Source organism: Cyclopterus lumpus, chromosome 9 (genome assembly GCF_009769545.1).
Source record: "Cyclopterus lumpus isolate fCycLum1 chromosome 9, fCycLum1.pri, whole genome shotgun sequence".
Classification (NCBI taxonomy): domain Eukaryota; kingdom Metazoa; phylum Chordata; class Actinopteri; order Perciformes; family Cyclopteridae; genus Cyclopterus; species Cyclopterus lumpus.
Genome location: NC_046974.1, coordinates 18,121,656 through 18,147,059, shown reverse-complemented (window position 1 = coordinate 18,147,059; position 25,404 = coordinate 18,121,656). Strand labels below are relative to the sequence as shown.

The following is a 25,404-nucleotide window of genomic DNA, read 5'->3' as shown; positions in this document are numbered from 1 at the left end:
AAACATAATTGTTTTTACTGTCATGATCTACTTTTCCTCAATTGATCAATTACCCTTTCAACTATAGTACATCTTAAAAATAAGTTTTGTCCAATCAAGAGTTTAAAACCTAAATATTTACAGTAGAATGATGTAAAACAGAGAAAAACACACTCAGATTTAAGAAGTTGGAAACAATTGTTTGACATTTTTAGTTGAACCAGTTAAGAGTGTAACTATGCCAGCAGCTCTGTAACACTGTACTTAGGCAAAGTGATACTTTGAGCTAAATGCTAACATCAGCATGCTGACATGTGCACAATGATGATGCTATATGCTGATGTTAAGCAGGTGGGCAACTCCACTGGTTGCAAAAGGAAGTGTTATTGTAAATTCTTCTCACACAGTCTAAAATAACTATTCAGCGAACACTTTGCAGGCCTGTATAAACATGGTTTGAGCCATTTAGCCTCAAACAACAAACACAATTGATTTAGTTTTCCTCTTTTCATTTTCCACTGTGATCTAACTGCTACTTTCTCACGTCAACCAGCTGACAATCATGGGTGATGTTTATCGATCTGCGTAGTGATTTTGTGATCCGCCTGGTGTCCGTGCACCCATGGGACCGATCAGGGATTCTCAATGGGATCAATAGTGAAACCTCTTGCATTGCATTTTAAAAGAAAGACAACACTCCACTCTATTTTGTTTTTCCTGCTCAGTTGTAATAATTTTTAGCTGATGAGCAAACTTACAGTTCCTTCCTGAAATAGTTCTCATTGATTTGACACAGGAATAACACAATCGATACGTGTAGTTGCTGTGCACTCCATTTGACCTTTAAACAAATGAACACTAAAATAAAACGGTGTCCTTCAGAGGAACCTGAACTGGACCTAGACTGGGGCTTAGGCTCCGCCAACACAAACAAGAGTCCTTGTGTTTGTTGCATTGAGATCATATCCCAAATCGTGACTGTTTTTATTGAGAGTATATGTTCTGTTCAGAGGGATGTGAACTATCCTTCCTGTGAAACATGTTTGTTTATCTCACCTTCATATAACATATGCAGCACTGACAGAAACTGATTAGGGCTCTCTGGGACAACACGCGGCAGCAGCATGACATATTTGGTTGTTTTATAATAAATGGTGATGAAATGCCCTCGGATACAGAAAACATTGTAGACAAGGGGGAAGAGAAAACAGGTCCTCGCTGGTCTGCTTTTTCATAAAGTCTGAGGGGGTGGACCAGATGTAGCAGGAGGTAGTAGTCCTCTATTAAACCTGCTGATGGCTGCTGGAATTAATAATTCAGTAATCTCTCTGGATCTACTAAAAAAAAAAATAGATCCTGCATTATTTAAAGGGCACGCTGAATTAATTAGAAATATGAATTAATGATGAGATTATCCTAAGCATTCAACTGAAATCCCAGGCAGTAGCACTCCAGCAATCAAGGACAAATCACTTTTTACTGTAGATTTTACACACCAAAGAAAATGTTCTGCTTGTCAGACCGAGGCTGTGAAATCAGCCAAGCGCTGTAATTGCTATTCAGGGAGCGTCTCAATGTCGTTGCTGCAGCCGGGGGTAGTATTACCGGAGACCTACATCTTTCAGTCACCATAAAAAAATAATGATTCTTTGCTGAGTTTCATTTGATCCTTTTGACTCTGCTGCCTGCCGTATATTTTGAGAGCCGTCTGACATAGTTTGAGATGTTTTGATCTGTGGTCTCGCTTCCTGTGTGACACACAGTGCTTCTGCTTCAACACAATCACATTTGTGGTACAGATCTTCTTGTTTTATTAAAGGCTCTAATTTTACATTCATGTTCTCTTTTAAAAGCAGGGTATGCAGACGTTAATACCATCTAAGCTACTTTCCCCAACCAGTATGATAAGATGCTGTTTTCTGTTCAAAGACCAAAAGTATTCGCAACTAAGGAAAAGCTGCAGACATTGATGAATGACTAAGATGTGATACATGCTTTCAAGTGGCTCTGCTGCAGTCCCTCAAATCTGTCTCAAAGCTCCCCCTCCCCTCTTTTGTCTGCACTGACTCTGGTCTTGTATTATTAATGACTGCAGTCTGTATGACAAGTGACGACACGGACAAACAAGAGTTGTGGTGTGTGTGTGTGTGTGTGTGTGTGTGTGTGTGTGTGTGTGTGTGTGTGTGTGTGTGTGTGTGTGTGTGTGTGTGTGTGTGACCAAGAGAGAGAGAGTTGGCAGGGGATATTATATTATGTTTATCTCTTTTAGAAACATTACAGCTGTACAACTGGACAACAGTTTTAAAAACAGACTCAAATGTTACAAATATGTTTGGATTCCCATGCTTTTTTTTCACCTTCATTTACCTTCACAGTCACACATTGAAGCTGCCCAGTACACCGTTGGGCTAAATTAAGTGCTTTTAGGCCACCATCACTGGCCTTTTTGTATTTTAGTAATTCATTTAAAACAGTTTGATGTGGATTAAATCCAATGTTAAACTATTTACCTATTGGCCTATACAAATAAACAGTTTATATGGTGCTTACTGACTTTCTGTGCAAATCTGAGATGAATCTAAGATGGTATACTTTGCAACTTACTGACTTTTAAAACTATTCTCTTAAGTTAATTAATAGTGTCAAAGTCACCTAAGTGATCACTAATAACGAAACACTGCAGCAACATTATCCTTGTCTGACAACAAAATTATGAGTCTAGAAAATAGGAATGACTTCATGTGTTATGAAGACTGTAATTGCGATGATGCTTCCCGATCCAAAACCAATTTATTGACTTTAACACATTTGCCAATCCCTGACCAACAGTGCATTAACCTACTTTGCAGAGAAGGATTCTTTTTGTTAATGTGCTCAGTGAGGTGTTTGTTTGTTTATTAAAAAGCTGTGTAACCAAAACTCATTCTGGTAATTGGGGTTTGTGTCTCTTTGGGAAATTGCAGGGTGTCAAACTGTTGAGTCAGGCCCAGAACAACAGCCCCTTATTGATAATTATACATCGGTCATTCACACACCTACGCACAGACATGCTCAGACACATGGCAAGAGTAGCAACAATCAGTGTTTTTGTTCTGAGTGCTCACATTACAGTTTCTATGGGTGTCTGTTGTTTATTGAGACTGAATGGAAAACAATGTCTAGGTTTCGAAGCAGCTGTCAAACGGCAGCTCCGTTGTGTCACCATCATCCATTCTGAGCCCAAGAGAGTTGGCCCACTTCAGGTTGCAATTCGTCTCAGTGACACTGTCGCCATAAACAAGATACATTCAGATGACCTCAAAAGGGAAGGGAAGTTGACTTCTGTGTTTTTTGTGTCCATGCTGTCACTTTACCGCAGTCAAAATCAATAAAGGTTGACAGGAATCGACACTGCTGTTGGTTTGACACAGTTCATGTGAAGCACATCTCTGACTAGTAGGCTATTTTAAAGTCCATCTGAAATTAAATTGCTTTTTTTTTTGTTGCCTTTTACAGCAAACCTGTCTGCTCTGTGAACCACAACATGTATATTTGATATTTTAGCTTTCATGATGCATTAAGTTGATAGAATATTAAGACCGTATTTCGTGACAGTCAACCAAATCTTGCTCAAAGCAGTGACCTTCTATCAAGGGCAAAGCCGACGGTCGAATGAGCCAGACAACAGTTACACAACTCAAGAGCCAGAGACATTGAGCAGGAAGCCACAGTAGCTTTCTTGCTAGGGCTTCCTTCATGTCTAACTTGGAAACATGAACGTCTTGTCCTGCCCCGTAGCTTGTTGAATAAGCAATCATAAAAAACATGGCATTTTCTTTCACTTTGAAGGCTAATTAGCTGCTCAGCTGCAGCACTTTAAACAGTATGTAAATGTGACTGCAGATGTCACCGTGGTCTTTTTAGATGGTGACGTTACTCTTCAATACCACTAACAGCACACTGTTCGCCTATGATCTGTAGGCTACAAGTTTGTACAAACAATTGTACAAATGGGGATAACCCTGCACTCTGTTAGAGTTTCAGAAGGGAAACTTGAGAAAGAAGTTCATAACCGCACAGCTGTTGCAATGTTGGTTCAAGTTGTGCTCTGAGAGCCATTTCCCCATTCAAACACTTATTTCAAAGACATTTCTAAGGAAGCAGGGAGACATCTTTATGGCTTATGAGTGTAGGACAAGTGTGTCCATTCGATTTAAAATATTGATGTTGATACATTTTCAGCGTCATCCATTAATTCAATTCAGTTTATTTTGTATAGTCCAATATCATAAATTACAAATTTGCCTCAGAGGGCTTTACAATCTGTACACATACGACATCCCTGTCCCAGGGCCTCACATCGGATCAGGAAAAACTCCCCAAAAATAACCTTTCACAGGGAAAAAAGGGAAGAAACCTTCAGGAGAGCAACAGAGGAGGATCCCTCTCCCCGGATGGACAGATGCAATAGATGTCATGTGTACAGAATGAACAGCATTTACAAAGTTACATAAACACATTACATGAATATGACAATGTATGAATGGAACTCCAATCCATGAAACAGAAGGAGGTAGAGAGGAGGGGGGGGGGCGGGCCGCATCAGTAGAGGCCAAGGCAGGAGGCCGGCTCACCAGGCATCAGACGCCGCCAGGTCCAATGGACCCTATGAGACGTGAAGTCACAACGACTCCGGGGAGGAAGCAGAGTTAATAAGGTGCAATCGAGAGATGTAAATTCATCCATAAGGAGAGAGAGAAGAGGAGATAGGTGCTCAGTGTATCCTAAAACATCCCCCAGCAGCCTATAAGCCTATAGCAGCATATCAAGGGGCTCGACCAGGGCAAACCTGATTCAGCCCTAACTATAGTCACTATTAAAGAGGAAAGTCTTAAGTCTGTTCTTGAATGAGGTGACTGTGTCTGCCTCCCGGACTGAAAGTGGAAGCTGGTTCCATAAAAGAGGAGCTTGATAACTGAAGGCTCTTGCTCCCATCCTACTTTTTAGGACTCTAGGAACCACAAGTAGCCCCACATTTAGTGAGCACAGCTCTCTAGTGGGGCAATATGGTACTACAAGCTCCTTAAGATATGATGGTGCATCACCAATCAAGGCTTTGTAGGTGAGGAGAAGAATTTTAAATGTGATTCTTGATTTTACAGGGAGCCAGTGCAGAGCATACAGGAGTAATGTGATCTCTTTTCTTAGTTTGTGTGAGTACACAAGCTGCAGCATCCTGGATTAACTGGAGGGACTTAAGAGACTTATTAGAGCAGCCTGATAATAAGGAGTTGCAGTAATCCAGTCTAGAAGTAACAAACGCGTGAACCAGTTTTTCTGTATGTTGTTGAGACAAGATGTTGATGATTTTTGAAATGCCGACTAATCATGGCAGCCGTACACTACTAATATCTTGTTTAAGCATATTGACCCCTTTACTTTTCTGGTGTCATCCAGATTGAAGAATAATTATATTATATATAAGAAATATGATGTAAAAATCAGCTTCAACACATGGCTTCTGTAATTAGATTTGTTTCTTGAGGTGTCCTCCAGGGGTCAAGGCTTGGAGCCTTACTTTATTACTTTTGATGTTACCTAACTTCAGAGTACAATATAAAGCAGAATTTATTTGTAACGACCCATTCAGATCAGCCATCTGCATGGGGCCTTAACAAACCCTGTGGCGTGGGAGGATAAGCAATGGATTCCAAAAGTGGAGATTACCAGTAGCAGATGACAGTCATGTTCACAATGAGTGGAGGCGGAGCAAATTGAGTGTATTCGTATGAGATTAGAGGTCCTTGTGCATCACAAATTAGGAGGATAATTAATCTCTTTTGAATTAAGCAAAACATAATCCCAGTTACAAGTATGATATCCACTTATACTGATATTAGTCGACCAGCACAAGCATATCTATGACTGGGAGAAAAATAACTGTAATGTAATTATTTGAAAGATACAACGTGTCTGTTAGGAAGAAAAAGAAAAACAAATGGGAGTTAATCGTTATATGGAAACAAGATGGCATATTTGGAGAAACTGTAGAGGAGAAAGAACAAGATGGATTGAATTGGGATTGTGTTTTACAAAAATCCATCTAAATTGAATAAAGGCACACACATCACCATCTTCAAGTCAAAAGGGGTGCAAATGTTGAAGCGTCATCAACCTCAGAGCCCAATTAAATTCCCAGCCAGAAAGCAAACCAGACATATTGACATGTCTGTGCAAACCCATTAGGAAAGCATGGTGGAAGCAGTCTAGCACAAAAAAAAAAAAATCTATTTTTTGTGACGATACACAGAAAACATCACACGTTTTGTGAGATTAAAATACTTTTCTTATACACCTACAACATCTATTCCAGCCTCATCCAAATCCCAATGAAATTCTTCACGGGAAGTTCCTTTCCCACATTCAGTACAGAGCAACACAACTGTCTGCACTCCACAGCCCAGAGCGAATAGCTGGGAGAGCTATTCGCTCTGGGCTGAGCAGACAGTCAGTGAGATGTGCACACGACTCGGTCACATTCAGCCTCAACCTCATGGGACTTTTTGACGACACACTTTGTTATGTCAGATGTATAATAAGCCAACTATAACACTAACACTAAAAGGATGTGGTAAAAACAATCGTTCCAAATATATTCCCGTCAAATATTTCATATCTAAAACACGACCGTACAATTGAGTGAAATCTTGCTAATTAGTTTAACACGTTCCTACAAAAGAACAGTGTATTTCCATAAACCTATGACAAAGGTCAACTAATGCCGTCACCAGCAGGAGGTGAGCGCTATTTAGGGACTGACTTGTTATGTATGCACATCCCAAACAGACAAACAGAATCCTCATTAAACAAAGGCAACTATGCAGCAGAGACACACTGTAGCACCCCGAGCCTCAAAAGCTCTTATCTGCATGTGAATAGTTAGCAAGATACTCTCATTAGCATTTTAATGGGTTGAAATGGAGAGCATAAATAAACAAATATGCTTATTCAGAAAAATCATGTATACATTAAATGTAAACCTTTAAACAGGCTAGGCATATGATACAGGTTGAAATAATTCAAAAGCAGAGGGGTTCAAGCCACCAGCAGTTTATGCCCTCGTTGTTTGCAAATATAAACCTTTGCACCTTTGATTTGCATGCATTGTTATGCTGATTGCAACACCTCACTACAAGTAACTGCCAACACACACTGCCCAGATATGTTGGTTCTGCCTGCAGCCTGTGCCGCTAAATGCATATCAGACAAACCACAAAAAACAGCAACACTATAATGACCACTGCAGGTGCAGTGACGCAGAGATTTGTTCCTGCAGACTGAAAATGTGCTTCATGCAAGTCAGCAGCCACAAAGAAACTAGATAAGTGCATTCGTCAGAGAAGTGGAATAGTACAATACTGCGCAAAAACATGGAGCGAATCCACAAATAGACCTCACTGTGTTTCATGTGTCTGAAAAATATAGCTGATGCTCAACTTGGCATCAAGATAACAGATTCACAGTTCTATGCAGTATTGTATATATTTATTTACATTAACATACGTATGTATTCATCTATGTGTATCTATATTAATAAAGCAGCAAATAACTATCATCTATGTAAAGATATAAAGTAATTCCTGAGCTGAGAATGATGTCACTCTCCCTCTGTGTGTGTTGTTATCCAAGTTTCTTCTTGCTTTGTTGACATAGAAGGGCCGACCACGTGTGCTATTAGTGCATGTGAGTGCATGTGAGCGTGCCCTGCTGGTTAGCTCCCGGCTGCCCTCATGTCTTAAGGTGGTTACAGCTGACAAAGCCGTCTTGACTGAATGCATTTCTCCTCAGGTAAATACTGCATACTCTTCTGGTACTGTTGCCCGTTTTGTTTTTTGAGACACTACTGACATGTTTGTATACATTACTGCAACCTTTGTTGCATGTTTCAGTATGTGAAACTATTTATCTGTCATTATCTCTGTTATTCAGTACTTATAATATGTTTTTTTCTATTCTAGACAGATACTTGTTCAATACATCAATGAAGTACAATTCTATTCAAGCTTGATTCAATGCCTTTCAGTCTTGTGCCGTTATTAATGTTATCTAGGCTTTTTTAGTTCATGAAGAAAACATTGTGGAAGCTCTCCGTATTTAGCTTTCAAACAAAGCTGATCTCCGTCTTGACCCATGACATCATAAAGCTGGTGAATCACATGAGCTAGAATCGTCAGCTATAATAATTTCATTACATCTTCCTCATTCTATTTCTCCTCACAAGCATATTTATGATCTCAATAAGCTTGACGAAAGCATAAAGAAGCTGCTGTTGAATCCTCAGACGAAGAGCCCAGGGCTGCAGTCGTATCCTCATGATGGAGCCATGTGAGAGGAGATGTTAATCAAAAGGGAAAAGTCCCCTCTTTGGAAGTAATATGTGACCAGCAGCAGTATGAAATCCACCTTGATCTCTGCTTCCTTTACTTCATCATCTTCACACGCACACACACTCCCTCAAATTGAAACAGATGGGATGCTCTTCCCTTCACACGGTACACTATAAGTAAACATCACAAACAAGAGTGTGGAGTAACAGAGGAACAGCAGGGGAGGGGGAGTAAAAGAAACCTTAAGTTGTCACAAGGGAGACAAATATTTGCCTATTCACGTTTCTTCACAGGCAGTGTGCAAATTTGTCGACCTCTTTTCTTTCAAGCCCAGTTGTAACACTCATGATGCTTTATGTATGTGGACCAGCGATGATCAGCGGATTTTCTGGACCACAGAACAATTAGAAAAGGTGGGACGAGGTCTGAAACAGCTCCAACATGAAGCGTAGCTGCTGGTTTAACTCTTTGCCTGGCACAGGTACACATCTTCACACCCCACAAAAGGAGTTAGACAGTGACCCGTCTCCCTCTTCATTTCTCATTTGGGCTCACAGACACTCTCTGTCATGTATAATTATTCATGTACTGCCCTTCGAGCTGTCTATGGCTATTGATCAACCAGCACTCACAGCTCTAATTTAGTGCCCATGATCCAGTCTGTCGTGAGGGAAGCAGGAAAAGGGTATTGATTAACGTACAGTTCTGCTCAGGGCGCTGCTGCAGCACCACTGCACGACAAGGGGTCTAATTAACTCCCAAAGCTCTTAGAGCCCTGCAATCAGAGTTGTCTCTCACACTCATACTGTCTCTGCAGCAGCACAGACAGTAGATGTGATTCAGTTCCCAGTACACGGATCAATTCTTAAAGGTATATATGTACTAATGGTGCTGGTAGGCAGTTTACAGTGAATTAAAGCATCAACCCAGTTTCATATATACCCTCTGAGTGCATAACAATTTCTCACTATTCCATTATAGCAGATATTGACATTCAATACAGTATTTTAAATGACAGCAGCAAATCATAGTCATAAGTGTTTTTCAATACATGTTTGGGGACATCATTATGCTGACAAGGAAGAACATCATGGTCGAACATTGTTCTAAACACAGATATTCTGAAAAGTTGTATTCAATGTTGTAAGTATTAAATTAGAAATATAAAAAAAAAAACTGACAGTTGGACTAAAGCAATAGAGCAGATCTGGAAAGTGTTTTTTTACTTTCAAAATACAGTGTTGCTTTAATTTCCCCATGCTGAAATATTTTGTGATCAAACCATTATGGGCTGCATATTTTGTTGTGTGTATGATTGTGTATTAAAAACTCAACAGTAGAAGATCTGAGAGCTCTTGAAGGCAATGTGAGTCTGCAATGTAGGCCGTTCCCAAAGCATTGAGAGCTTTAAAAACCAGTAAAGGAACTTAAAATATATTCTTTAAAGAATCTGATCTATGTGGCACAAGAGTACCACAAATATAGCAGCGTTGGTGTTGGCGGTGCACTTTCTGCTGCACTGCTGCCACCCAGTGACTCTCTGACGTAGTGGTCCAGATGACGCTAATATTTGCAGTTATTCACTGACACCAGAGCAAGAATATAAGCTTTTTATTAAACAAAAATATTTGGACACAACAAATAGGTAGAATCAACAATAAGAAAAACATGAGAAAAATGCTGGCAGGAAAAACTAAAATTCTGTAAAGAAGGATTTTGTTTAAACATAAAACAGGATAAAGCACTTTTGAGTCTTACATTTGAATTTTGAATACACACACATATATATATTGCATTAAGTGTTACAGTTTGTGAATGTGAGAGAACTTTCTCCGCCGTCACTGACCACAAGTCACACATATTAAATGTGTTTGTTTCATGGATCAAAGAAATTCTGGCTGACTTTGCCAATTTAGAGGATCATCTGAAATTTATCGGTGACATCATCAGGTCTTAAAGTGTTTGCTTAAGATGAAAACAGACAATGTCAGCTCTCCATGGCACAATACCTTCTTATTTCAAATAACACAGAATTTGAACATTTCTAAACAAGATGTTTTGAAATGATGTTATTAATCCATTACAATCTGTATTTAGTTCATATTAAAAGTCCAATTCCTAAAAAGAGTAAACGGTAGCCTATTATGTTGTAAAAGTGCTTCTAAATCCTCATTGCACATTTAAACAACTGATACATTCATGATATAAAGCCAAATAATGCAGCTTACAATAACAACAACAAGCAATCTCTTAAAAAACATTTTTGGTTTTCAAATGTGACAGATCATCTAAAAACTAAAGGATTTCATGAAAGGCACTTGAGGCAGGGAACATCTAGTTCAGTGCGGCTTCTCTGGGGAACAAAGACAAGTGTCTTTGAGTATTATGAAAAGCGCTATATAAATTAAATGCATTATTATTATTATTATTTTTAAAAACTGACCTTTTAAGCTTCAGACCACTTATTTTTCGGGTATTTTGAGCATCTTATTTGATCATAGCATGTTATCAGAACGTTGGGTAAAAGGCACTCCTGAATGAGGGTTTGTTTGATAAGCTACCCAGTGAGACAGAAAAGACCAGTAACCCAAAGTAGGGCACAACATATTACAATCTTGCATCAAAGTGTGACATTCCCATTTACAGTACACAAATCTCTTCTGGTCTTTTCTAATAAAAGGTAGTTTGTCTACATAATATAGTAACCCAACACTTACACTTCAACTTGCAGTCCAACACTGACTGAACCACTTTCTCCCAGTGCTGGACTGCATTGGGATCTGCTACAATCTCAGTACAACTATGACATTGAGGAGGTCAATCATTTAAAAAAAAAAAAAAAAGCCCAACACTAGTCAACAATCTCAAAAATAGTTAAAGAGTTAAAATAAATGATCTTTCCACTAAAGTCAATCATTTAGCTTCCTTCCCTGTCGAAAAGTGCAAAGCGAGAGATGACACAGGTTTGTGGTCAATACAATATGAATGGAGGGTTTACCAGATTACTAGATAAATGTTGCCCTCCTCAAGATTAGCTTACCCTTATTAGCCCAATTCAGCTTTATAGAAGCAGATCAAAGGCACCATTTATAATCTCCAAACATCGTGTGAGTTCCCTGCTCCAAGATAGTTCAAAATAATGGCAAAAGCTGAAACTTTGGCGATGGGACAAGATCCCAGGACCGATTCACCCTCATATGTGCTGTATGACAAACCTGCCTGGATCGCACTCACAAGTGAGTCTCTCAAGCTTTGCAGCAAATTGCATTGAGGAAAAATCCACAATTAAAACACGTTTGTCTGTAATTCTGAGAAAAGATGATGTTTGTTTGTTTCTGTTTATGCCTCTAGTTTTTATTTGAACACCTCTGCGCATGTGTGCTCACTTAAAGGCTGTTCAGGCACTGGGAAGCTAAAATGCTAAAATGTATGCAAGTGTCATTGTCTGCATGTCCCTTCTGCTGAGGCTGAAACACAAGGCGAGTCCCAGGTCAGAGGCTGAAGGCCCACATGTGCAGACCACCTCCTCCAAACTGAGACAGTCACTCAGATGTCAAAACTAATGATGCGTTCAGGCAGTCTACGTCAATCATTAAGTCGAACATTTCTAAGTTTGTACTGGCAGCTGCCCTCGAATGGGGCATGGCGTGTAAACAGTTGTTGAGGCGATTCATCATGTTGTTCGTGAGATATAACTTGTATCACTTAAACCCTGAACACCAAACCCAAATAATAAATGTTTTCTGACTAAAGGCATTTCATGTCTGACATGCTGTAGTGTCATCCTGATCTCACCACTTAACCCTCTTCCTTACATACCAAGGTTGGGACCTTGGTGCCTCGGCAAACGGAGGAGATAATGTGCATGTATATACTTAAACCCTATACGTTGAACCCTCGTGGTTAGACCTCCAAACCATCTGTGGGGAAAGAGCTCTATCCATTCAGCGGAATTATTCTAAGTGTCTGTTCAATAAATACTTGAGACCGTTATAATAGGAAATGAAGATAAATTTCAACCACACCGGTGACAAACTAGAAAAGATACAACAGTGTTAAAAGGTAACCAATATAAAATGTATGCACATATATTCTGTTATCTCTTGGAATTAACACCACATGAGGCTGCCATCAAGTACCAACAGTGGAGAGGTTATGTTAACCTTCTGCTATTTGTTTTGTATTGGGCTGTTGCAGGTGCTGACCATTAAAACCTAGTAAATACTCACTTTAAAAATAGAAGAGGATTGCCCGAACGCTACAACAAACGACGGGTTTGAAGGCCACAAAGATAGTTATGGTTGTGGAAACAAACATCAAGGCCAAAGGCTGCATTCATAAGACGTTCCAGAGGGTTCTTCAGCCCCTTTGTGACTTAATTCATAAAGATAAGAGGCCTGCAAGGATTCGGTCTACGGATAAATTATAGCCTTTTATGACCAGATACATAATACACTCTTATTCACACATTGCAATAGGAAACAGCACTGCATACACCAGGCTTACATTTCTTTAGTGACTAAAGGGGGAATAATAATAATAATTTAAAATACAATCTTTGGTTAGAATTAACACCACAGGGTGTTTAAATTATATGAATTAAAATTAAATTAACTTTTTATTTTAAGGACAAAAGTTTTGATTTTCATTATATACTTTGTACAAGGTATAAAATAGTTTTTTATGCTATAGAAGTCAACTGAAGCTTATTAAAGTAACAGATACAATACAGTAAAGAAGCTGTCCTTTGGTAGAACAAATAGGATACAATTATAGTTTTAAAGATTGTGTATCTCAGTGTAATTATGTTTTATGCCATCATTAAATATTACCTTTGATTAAAAACCTTTTTAGAGGATTGGGTATGCAGAGATGCAGAACATTGGTTCGTCATACTCCTGAAGTAAACAAGGTTTCCGATGCCGGGTTTTCCAAGTTTTGTTTTTCCGGCAAAGGATCATCAGCATCCAGGTCGATTGTGGAAATCATAGCCGTTTTAATTCGCTGAGGGTTAGAGAAGGCAACAATTTAGAAACTAACCTATTCGTAAAAAAAAAATATTCCAGCACATCTGGACCAAAAGAAAAGACTAAAATATCAATTACTGGATGGATTGCCATTAGATGTTGGACATTCATGAATCCCAAAGGATGAGACGAGTGACTTCGATGTGTTATTCTATTTGCCACCGTGAGGTTGACATTTTGGTTGTTATTTAGTGAAATGTCTTTTTCTACAGCATCACTACATATAGAAATTTGGATTGTGACCAAATACCTGCATCAGCACTAAAAATGGCATTGACATCAACCTCAGCTGTACACACATTGTGAGCCGCTAGTATGGTTTCAAACATTCAGACTTGTTTAATGGTAGAGAATCTGAGGAGCTATCAACATGCTTAATTTGTCTGAATAATGACTCCTGTACTCACCTGTAGAAGTGAGCCTTTGTGGCTAGAGACCTCGTGAATAGCTCCGAGGGGGATCCACACTATGGAGACCAGTGAGACGGCCCAGCCCACCCCTTCAGCCCATGCAGGGTATGTATACTTCCCATAGTGAGCAGGAGTGTAGTAGACGATACTGGAGATCAGTATAGACTATGTAGGAAAAGGATAGTCTTAAAACTTAATTAAATAACCATTGTGATTAATATTATTTGACATATAATCCTCTTTAAAGCTCACCAGCACCAATAGTGGACAGATCAGCTGCCAACACACACGAAAGTAGATGTTTGGAGTTTTTCCTTGCATCCTCTCGACCATTAAGCAGACTCTTGGGACTCCTGATGGGAAAAGACAAGAGCTGACTCAGTACTTGAGATTGTGGATATGAAATATATTTAGAATTCAGTAGTAGTAATTAACCAGCCACAGAAAAGTCTAAAACCATAAACATGACTTCTTGGTTTGAACTTATGAACATTATGTGGATCTTACCAAAGATCCAGCACACAGCGACAACTTCAAAGAAAGCCAGGAACACAAGTGATACCACAGCGGTGTGGTGGTCCATCAACTGAAACACAAATATGCCTCCCTGTGCAGGAGAGAGAGAGGAAGACCAAAATGACTAAACTGTCACTCGTGGTACGACTGTTACTACATGTAGACTTCCAAATATCCTCAGATATGTTACTCTGACAAGTAAAAGAGTTTTGCTGTAAAATACTGTACCTTGGTGACATGAGGAATCCCCAGGATAAAGCCAACGATGCACATAACCAGGGTCAGCAGCTCCTCCCTCTTTAGGAAATGCAGAACTTGGGGGCCAAACTCATCTTTTATGAACGTTATAGCCACTTCAACTGTGGCAAACTGCGGCACACAGAAAACACATGCTGAGTTTTAAAATAGTAACCCCCGTTTAACAAGTGTGGTTTCCACTTGATTTGTTATGCCGTTGAGACATTCTGGCATTTTTGTTTTGGGTGCAGTTATGAGGCTGTGCAAAGAGCTGGGTAACTATGACGACGAGTTGAATGTGGAAGGAGTTAAAACAAATGTTGGTTTTACATGACAGGAAAAGATGGAAATGGAAAGTTTATTTAACCGTATCGTGATAGGCTTTGTTTTAAATAGAACAGTTCAGATGGACTGCTCATTTTGACCATCAATACAACATTTTAATTACTCAATTACTTATCACCAAATACCTGCAAAACTGTGATTTAATTTAGTTGTGCTTAGCAAATGTGAGCATGCTAACATGGTAAACTAAGATGGTGAACATTACACCTGCCACACATCACACTTAAGCATTGTTGTTGTGAGCATGTCAGCATGTTGTGTTAGCATATTAGCTCAAAGCCCAGATATGCATATGTTCAGACTCACAGAGGCATTCGCAGCATGGCTGTAGACTCTTGCTATTTGATCTGGTTGGATGGTGTGTTCATCTTTTAGCAGCCAGACTGTACTATCTATTATACTTAACTATCCTTGGACCAATAGCCTGACTATTTGAAATACAACTTAAACTCATCAGCTACATAAGTCATCAGCTTGTGGGATCTGAAAAAAGGAATAGAATAGTTTACTGTACCAGTGGAAATACAGTGTGTGTGTGTGTGTGTGTGTGTTTGGGCGGGGGGAATACAACTAACCAGTCATTCTAATGCTGATTTGTACATTTATCTTAGTTAGAGTCTCAATGTTAGCGCCACTTTATTTATTTTGATAACACAAACCTCCTAAATTGTCAGAAATGGTCAGTCTGAATGTGCACAGTTGTGAAAAGGGAGTAGAAATCTTCTGTAATTGCTTTGACTACATTAGTTAAGTGATAACAACATCCGTTTTTTCCTTTCCTCAAGACAAACTAAAGCCAAGTCACTGTTAATATGAGTGTTAGAGGTTTACCTGGCTGTCCAGGCCCAGACACAGCAGCATAAAGAAGAACAGAGGGGCCCACAGCTGAAAGAAAGGCATGGTGGAGAGGACTTCAGGGTACACAACAAACACCAAACCAGGACCTGAAACATGATAGTTAAAAGTGTTGTTAGGCCTGAAAGATGCAAATGTGCACAGATATACAAATTCAGCTCATATCTGCCAAGAAGGATACTTCCATTTTTTCAAAGTTTATTTGCGAGCTTTAGATGTGCTGGAAGGCGTACTTTGTTACCTTTGGATCATGCCAGGCTAGCTGTTACCCCCAGTTTTCATGCTAAGCTAAGCTGGCTACAATTACATACTATATTCAAACAAATATCCCAAAGTGTCAAACTATTCCTAAAAAGCACAGCTGCTACTGTACATCCAAAGAAGCTTTAGTTTAGTTTTAGAGCTCAATCAAGTCTTATTTTGTATTTAATTGCAGCTGTGGTTTAGCTTAAACCCAGTGACATTACTTTGAACCAGCCAAACATACTGCAATACCAATGCATAGTGTTATTGCAAATTGAAACCCAATCCAGTTGCAGTGTAGGGGTGATTGTCCTGAAACTCAAACACTGAAATTATTTAGTGATGCAGGAGGAATACAGAAAATATAATGATTGGCCAACCATCAGTGCATATGAAACACAGCTCTGTTCCCTGTTTTTTTCTTATCTTATCTCAACTCACTGCTGATCCAGACATATGGCATCCTAAACATTGTACACAAATATAGTTGTGTTCATGAATGGCAATAAGTCATAACAGCTACTTAAAGGTGTACTTTAGCAATTTAATATTGCTGCGAAATAAACAAGAGACAGATTAAATCTGAGGCAGAAAAGGTTGTCTTAGTTGAGTTGTCCTTACTTTTAGTCTCTATTATGGGTCAAGCTCCAAAAACACTGGACTCTACAATACCCATAATGCATATTAATAGCATCTTATAAACCCTTCACATGTAATGTAGGCTTTACCCTAATGACATTATCAGGATATATATTTTGTTTTACTTATGAAGCTTCTCCACAGCCACAGAAAACATTGTACAACAGGCTGAGTACTACTCCTCAACATGAGTAAACTCAACTTCTTCATATCTGTAAAATAAGTGGATATCCCTGAGTGACAGAAAATCAAAAAAACAGAGTTTGTATGTCCATCTCTATTTCCGTAACATGACATCATTTTATACATCAAATAAAGTCAAAAATAAAACTCTCATGTCCAAGAAACACTGTTAAGTTAATTTAATCCGTTTGTCTTGTGTCCATGTTGTCTTGTGATTTCTTGTTTTATTTTGAAAGTTAACTTTCCTCTCGTTTCAGGCAAACTTGCTCCTTCCCCTGTGAGTTTCCCCGCTGGTCTGATGGTCTCCACCTGTGCCCTTATCGTGTGTGTGTGTGTGTGTGTGTGTGTGTGTGTGTGTGTGTGTGTGTATATATATATATATACATATATATATATATATATATATATCTCCAGGGCCAATTTGTCTTGTCCTTTGTGCCAGAGAACCAGCGTATCCATGCCATTTGCCAGGTCTTGTTATTTTGCTACTTTGTTCATATTTTTTTTTTATGTTTGTTCTGCTAGTTCAGCGTTATCCACGCCATTTGTCGTTTGCCATTTGTCAGGTCCTGTTATTTAGTTACTTTGTTCATGTTTGTTTTTCCAGTTTAATAGACTGTGATTTTTTGTTGAAACTTTGCCTCTCGAGTCATGCATTTGGGTTCAGGTCCATAGTTCGGTCGTGACAAAAACAAAGCTATGAGATTTTGGTACAATGATCTTTCTAGGCTTAATGCTTACCATCTGTCGCTATGTTTTCCACTGGGAGGTTGTGTATATGAGCCATGTAGCCAATAGCTGAGAAGATCACAAAGCCAGCCAGGATACTAGTGAACGAGTTGGTAAACGAGACAATTAAAGCGTCCCTGGGAAGGAAGGAGGACGGAATAAACTGTTAGTGCATTTACAGTATCCCAGAAACGCAGTGAAAACCAAAAGGTACTAGATATGAAGCAGCCATTAGATCAGCAAGACAAGACTTTGAAGCTTCATACTGAATCAACAAGCTCTCAGTTTGTCAGAAATAATGATACATAATTTAGGGCAGTTAAGGGTTTCTGGTTCATGTGTTCTACATCCCACAGAAGCTGAGGCCTTCATGTACTGCATTAAAACACCCCTCTTATTCTAAATGAAACAAGTAACTACATTTTTTTTTCTGAAACGATGAGGTCCGGGACATAGGATGTCGTATGTGTACAGCTTTTAAAGCCCTCTGAGGCAAATTAGTAATTTGTTATTTTGGGCTAAACAAAATAGATTTAATTAAAATGTGAAAGAGAAGACCAAATATGCTGGCCCTCTTTATTACTCTGCTGCAGCACAGACAACAGTAATCAAGTTTATAATCAAGTTATAGTGGATGGTCTTGGAGTAACTTAAGGTCAAGGTATAAATAAATATTTATTGTATTTTCCGTCAAGTGAATCAGTTTATTTTTGGAGGTTTGTGGCAGCGCCCCCATATACACTGAGGGAACCAATTAGAAACCAGCCCAGTTGATATTCAGTCAAAGACACAGTACAGCTTTTTCAGACAGAGTTTTAAATATTTACCGGAGAATGTTGTTGTTGAACTTGTTGTAACTAGCCATCGAAATCATGGAGCCAAATGCTATTCCGATGGAGTTAAACACCTGGGCAGCGGCATTAACCCAGACCTGTGATGGGGATAAAGAAGATCACAAACATCATCAACTTGTGTGCGGTTTCATTTAATTTAAAACATTTTTTAACTATCATCAGCTTTTACTATAAGTGATGGGTTCCTCTAAGAGCACAAACGTGTTTAGAGTGTATTTGACTGTTTTAGCTTTACCTTCTTCAAATGTATTTGATTGCATATTTAGTAATGAATATTTAATGTTAGCGAGAGATTTTTACCGTTACACTCCTCAACCTATAGGTTTAGTAAGCTGACTTGTTCTTGTACTTCTGAGGGGTCAAGAAAGACCCAGCTGTCGCCGGTCCAGACCATTGTGGGCGATCTGAAGCCCCTGCTCTGTATCTAGTTACGCTTTCTATCCTGACATTGTATTCTGGCTGTTCCAGAAATCATCAAAGCCCAATTCTTCACTTTATAAGATGTCCAGAGTACAACTTAAGCTGTTTATTGAGCTCATTGCTGCAATGACGTCTTCCTTGCTTCCCTTCTATGTTCTGGATTTTTGGAGCTCAAGCAAACACAAGATAACAACCTATTCTCTGAAAGGAGAGGCTTCAATCTAAGATTATTAATGATGTTTGCATTAAATTCCCTGCTCTCTGACAAATACAGACAAGTTCAATATAAATGTAATACCGTATGAAATAATAAACTTGATTTAAACAACTAAAAGTTGTATTCAAAAACAGAGTCTCACCTTCACTTCAAACAATTTGCTCCAGACAGGTGTCACAAAGTAGAGAATACCGTTCTTTGCTCCAGGAAGCTGCACATTGTTGATAAGCAGGGCAAACAGGATGAAGTATGGGAATATCGCAGTGAAATACACAACCTGTGTGACACGGAAAGAGAGAAGTAGGAACTGATCCATCTGTGGGTTTGTGTTTTGCATTCAAGGGAACACCGAGGGGTCATGTTATCAAGCCAGGTCAAAACTTTCCAGATGATGAATTACTGCACTTCTTAGGACATTTAGTGTCCAAAGACAGAATATAAACGAAATAATTGCAAATCTTCTGACCTTGCCAGTGGATTTGACTCCTTTAAATATGCATAAATACACGATGACCCAGGACAAGATTAGATAGCCAAAAAGTTCCCAGCGAATGCCACCAGCTTCTTCAATGCCACTGGTTTTCTGCAGTAGCTTGTGACTAGAAAAGAGGAAAAAGAAGTGTGAAAATACAAATAACAAGTGATCCCCATTATAGTATCTTCAACTTTAAGAAAGCTGAAACATAATTATGTATTGTTTATTCATAGTTAAACAAACAAATCTGCTTGACCAGGAGTAATGTTTCTAAACCATTTAGTCTCCAATGGTCAGGAACCATTATATATATATATATATATATATATATATATATATATATTTTTATTTTTTTTTTATTTTTTTTTTTTAATATTAGCATTGTATTATTTCTCTGTGACTTCCTTTCCAGCTTGGGTGACTATAGGCCAGATATCAGCATCAGGACTTCCTCTTAAGCATTTATTTTTTCAGCTGGAGCTAGTCGAACACCCTTATAATTGGAAAGGAAATTAATTTACAGGCCAAACTTTGTGTACTGGGAAAAAACCCATAAGACTTAATTTGAACTCTGCATTAAGTACACTATTAGAATGTGGATGAAGGCACTGGCAGCCTTTCTAGCTTTGTAAATAGGCAAGAACCAAACTTTGCTCGCTTGTAGGTGCCTCTAAACTAGGCACTGCTGTAAATTATTTTCATTCATTTGAAAATGTTTATATCTGGAGTGTCAAATTCAATAAAGAAAGAAGGGGGAAATGGGGAGGAAACAAAAAAGCTAAGTTGCTTCATTAGGACTGTGTGGGTGATGTTTGGTCAGCCCCACACACGCACGTCAGAGCAATGACAAGTTCCCAAACTAAAACAAATATATAAACCTAAGTGAGAAAACAGTCAAAATAGTTGTCAGTGCCTTGAAGCAAAACACCACATTATTTTAATGAGGGCTGTTTCCTCCAGTAAATATAAAAATAGCTGCGGTGTAGACATAAACAGTGTGAATATAAAGATGAAAATGCAGTGCACTATTCTCACTCAAAGAACTGTTGGCTGGCCGACTGCAGGTGGGTGCTGTTGCTGGGAAAACCACTGGAACAGTTTCCGACAGCATTCCAGGTGTTGTTGCAGGATGTCCAGGGGAGGGTCGCGCCGAACGAGTTGAAGAAATAGTAAAGTGTCCAGCTCATGAGCACATTGTAGTACGTGGAGAACACAAAGGAGATAACAACTGTGGCCACACCAACACCTGCAGAGTGACACGCAGGGAGGGACGACACGACGTGAGAGACGACTCTGCAGAAATCATGCCATCGGTTATAAAATCTCAGTCAGTTTCAATTAATTGGGATTAGGATCAAAGTTCTGGGTATAGACTACATCTCACATACAGATAAGAGCCAGCATTGCTGGTTAATCTCTGGTCACTGGAGGCCCAGATAAATTCAAGCAAACTCGGCCAAAGATAAAAGGCATTTCTGGAGCCATGGATTAGAAATTCCACTTTGGCATTTTGGCCTGTGAATACAACAGGCTCTTCGCCAAATGGGTAAAGGTGAGATCAAAGCCCTCCAACAGACGTCAATTATTCAGATATTTAACACCTGTGGTTCTTAGCTGTGGTCAGATTTCAGTTTGGGGTGTGCCATAGGTATGTTTTTTCATTTGTTTCCCTTGACTCAGCCTCAAGACAATTCAGAGCAATGACTCAGCTAAAAATTATATTTGACTAAATACAAACATGCAAACATGCTTATTTGCTGACTTGCTGTGAAAGTCTCTCATGTTTGGTAAATATGTAGCTAGCAACAGGGTAGTTTAGCTTAGCACAGAAACTAGAGGCAGTTCTGCCTACCGGCACATTAAAAGCTCGTTAATCTACATGTAATATTCGATCTGTTACATCTTAAAACAAAGAAGAAATGTAAAAAGAAAATTTATGCCAGACTATATGTATTCTATTTCTAAACTAAATTACCAGGAGTTCAACCGTTTGTCAGACAACTGGTTCCGGCCAATAAATAGTCCACCATTGTAATAGCGAATGGTCGTTTATACACATTATGTTTTATACATAGTCACGCTCTCAGTCAAGCGGTTTTCAGTCTTGATGCTGAGCAAAAATAACGGGCTGCTAGCCCCAGCTACATATTTACCACACTGGGATAGAAAGGGATACATTTCCCATCAAACTCCCAACAAGAAAGCGAATGAGCACATTTCCAAAGATATCAAACCATTTATTTGCTATTACTATCCCCATTCTAGATATTTTTGTCTCATGTTATCATTGTCGTCTTTATCTTTTCAGAATGATAGAGACATGTTTTTCCGCTGATCTTTGAAGAAAATAGGTCCCTAATTTTCAGCGGACCATAAAAACTTTGCTTCCTGAAAATATTATTCCTACTGGTTGTAGAATGCCATGCTCCACTTGATCCAGGGGGTTAAAATGGAAGGAGAGGCGCCTGAAAAACATCTCTGTGTAATCATAGTGACCGAACCAAAGGAAACCCGTCTGAGCTCCAGGATCAGCTAGAACCACTTTGTATGGTCCACGTTAAGCGCTCCTTCCATTGTTATTGCCCGTTTGCCTCTTTCACTCTAGACCTCTATCTGACCGATACACTAGACACACTTTAAGAGCTGAAGTCATTTCAAACTGCCAAAACACACCAGTCTGCTGGAGTCAAAAAACAGGCAGAGCTGACAAAGATAGGAGGGAATCAGTCTGAGCCATCTATCCTTTTCTGACTCTTCTTCATCAGTTTATTAACCTGCCGTGCCTCCCGTGTCCACTAGATGCTCTTAAACAAAATAGTGGCAGCACATTTAACCAATTAAAATCATACATTTGTATGCTATGATTGCGCAGTCTGCAGTAAATTAGACACAAGCATATTTGTGGATTTATGATTGATATTTGTCGGCATCGAAATCACAGATCACATGTACATCACAGCAAACTGTACTGAGTTGCACAGGGAAATAATTCAAAAGAACATAGAGAAAAAAAACTACCTGCTTTTGGCCCTTGCTTAGCACAGAGCAATAACCAGGGAGAAATGAGTGATAAATCAAGGGAAGGACCCATACGTTTTGACCGTGTAGATAATCTCTGTCTTTAAGGAGATAAGAAAACTATGGAGAAAAATGTTAAGTTAGAACAAGACAAAGAACATTTTCAATTTACACCCATAAGTATTGATTGTTGATGACTGGGCTCTTGTGGAATCTGCCAGTGCTTTCTGGGTCAACACATTAAACTTAATTCATCATGTTTGATTTACAATTTTGCAATTCCAGAGGATATATGATTAAAATGTTAAGATAAAGATTCAAGACAAAAAAAAAAACTGTGATTACAGCAGTGATTGCAATGTTCACTTGACAAGATCCCTTCCATCAACATGTGAAAATAATCCATTCATTAGATAGAAAAGGACATTCATTTAAAAAAAGAAGATGGAAAACACTTGTATTTCGTCTTTAACTTAATCAAGTGTAGAGATTAGAAAATTATGAAAAGAGTTCATAAGAGTCCTATATTATTCCTGATTTCACAGTTAAATAATGTTTACAAAGCACTTGCTTCTTGACACATTGCTTAACAAGACACAACAAACAAACACAATCAGGACCAAAAACAGGCCGAGGATAACAGAAGAGAAATACAATTTTACTTGAAAAAATGTGCGTACTATGTGTACTGTAAATCAGAAGTACTAGTGTATTGCCCATTCAAAACATGCCTGATCAGTACAGTTCTCTGTTTACATACTATATGGTATTCTGGGACTGTTGGTTAATAATTAACTTTTTTGGGATTTCATTTGTTGGACGTAAATGGATTGTAGTAACATGTTTATGGTAAAAACGAGTTACCACTCTAAAATGTAGTTAACAAGTATGCATTTCTGATCGATTGTGCCCGATACATGCTGCTGGTCATGTGCCAGACTTTGTAAACATACTTCAATAGCAAAAAGAGAAAACAAATACAAATAAACATTGTCCGTCTACTGACTATGTGAAATTTTAGGAAAATTCATCCGATGGTCATCCTCGTCACAGATGAGCCTTTGGCCTGGAGAGTCACTCACCTTTTAACAAGGGACATATTTTGGTGAGCGCATGCACTGGTCCTAAACGAGTGTACTGTCCAATAGAAAACTCCATGAAGAGCAGAGGAGTGCCACACAGGAGCACCATGATGAGATACGGGACCACAAAGGCACCTGAACAAGAAGAACAGGAAACAGCAGTGGTACTTCTGGTAAAACATGATGTAATCTAACGCCTGCATGGTGAAATGTATGTCACGCAGTAGCTGCTGTGTTATTGTACAGATAGAGCATGTTTACTTTATAACAAATGGGTCCGTTAGATTTATGTATTATGAAAAAGAACTTGACAAACCGATTGGCAACCACACCTGACATATGTGAAAAGAAAAGGCTTAACACTGTCACGCCCTATAAAGACGTGCAAAGCTGTAAAGACACACGGGTGAACAGAAGGTGTGAATGTCTTTACGTGTTCCCTCACGGTTACTTATCAAACAAATTTCCCCTTGGGGATTAATAAAGTATCTATCTATCTTCCACAATATGTGCTGGAATAGACTCTAGCCACATAAAAAAGAGCAAAGCTAGTGGTTTACTAAATGGTTGGATGACAAAAATAATTGTATAAAGTTATGAAAGATTAACACATGTGCTTCCCTTTTGAATTTAAACTAAAAGCATGTTGGGGATCCACTAGCAGTTTCTGTTGTTATGACCCTCCGTGGTTATGACTGGGACTGTTGTTCGATGAATGGTATTCATGTAGTTGATAACTAATCCATCCTGCATGTGACTATTCTTTATGCTCCAGACTTCACGGGCTGTGTCAGGAACATTTTAAAAAGGGTAGTCAGAATTATATGACATGAACATCAACTTAATGGTTCTTTGACTTATTATTGGTACATGATTGATCATCATGACTTCCTGTATTTAATAGTATATGTATTCATTAGGTTCACACGTTTAATCTATTGCAATAATACAAACAACTCAGCCATATACCTTTTGTAATGTGACAGTCAAAAATGTGTAAATTGAAATATATGTTTATTATGTGGTCATAATTAAAAGTAGCGTTATACACTATATTGTATACCATACATAAGTAGCCTCTGCAAAATGTGTTTATCATTTGCTTGTTATTTTACAGATCAAGATTAATAGAGCAAACATCCTCGACCCCAGTCTTACCTCCACCGCTGCTATAGCACAGGTAGGGGAACCTCCACACGTTGCCCAGTCCCACCGCGTACCCCACCGACGCCAGAATGAAGTCCAGCCGCCCACTCCATGTGGGTCTCTGCGCCTCCGCGTCCACGGCTCTCTCGTCGACCACCTTCGGATCCAAAGGTTTCAGAGCATAATCTCTCTCGCCTAGCGGCATCTTTGACTTCCCCGCGCCGACCTCCATCGTGTTGAACAGCGGTAGTGTGAATTGACGGTTTATCGTGAACACGATGAGCCGTGCGGCGCTTCACTGAAGCGTGCGCCCGAAAGATAACCACGACCGTTCAGTTTAGGCCAAACCAATAGCATCGAGTCGACGAGGAAATTGTCCCTGGGTAAAGGAGGGGCAAAAAAAAAAGTAAAATATAACATAAAAATGTTTTATTATTTATTGTCTATAGTCTACTTAGATCATAGAGTAAGAGCGACACTGACCTCTCTGGACGTCTGATCACACATACGTATTATCATTATTTGTAATAAAAGCCTAAAGTATGCGCCAAGGATATTTAACAACACAGCAACGTGCAAGTGCAAAGCCCTCAGCTACTCCTTACTCAACCAACTCTGGCTTTTGTAACTAACAGTGCACTCGTCTAGCCTTGCTGCTGTCAC

General features: G+C 39.0%; 1 protein-coding gene across 3 annotated transcripts; it reads right to left on the bottom strand.

Annotated features, from left to right (window-relative positions):
* Positions 1-9,940: 9,940 nt before the first annotated feature.
* On the bottom strand, positions 9,941-25,401 carry si:ch211-225b11.1 (uncharacterized protein LOC561694 homolog). 3 transcript variants are annotated; one of them, XM_034541674.1, is made up of 14 exons: positions 25,225-25,401; positions 24,754-25,120; positions 23,596-23,730; positions 20,531-20,741; positions 19,487-19,619; positions 19,163-19,297; positions 18,357-18,460; positions 17,542-17,666; positions 15,712-15,824; positions 14,527-14,667; positions 14,290-14,389; positions 14,035-14,135; positions 13,780-13,947; positions 9,941-13,349 (listed from the first exon to the last, which is right to left on the bottom strand). In XM_034541674.1, the coding sequence occupies exons 2-14, from the start codon at positions 24,971-24,973 to the stop codon at positions 13,236-13,238; spliced, it is 1,800 nt and encodes a 599-aa protein (XP_034397565.1). In that variant the 5' UTR covers positions 24,974-25,120; positions 25,225-25,401; the 3' UTR covers positions 9,941-13,235. The 3 variants fall into 3 exon arrangements, with proteins under 3 accessions (XP_034397565.1, XP_034397567.1, XP_034397566.1); XM_034541676.1 differs by lacking the exons at positions 24,754-25,120; positions 25,225-25,401 and adding an exon at positions 22,514-22,633 and having other exon boundaries at positions 23,596-23,708; XM_034541675.1 differs by lacking the exons at positions 24,754-25,120; positions 25,225-25,401 and having other exon boundaries at positions 22,514-23,714.
* Positions 25,402-25,404: the final 3 nt, after the last annotated feature.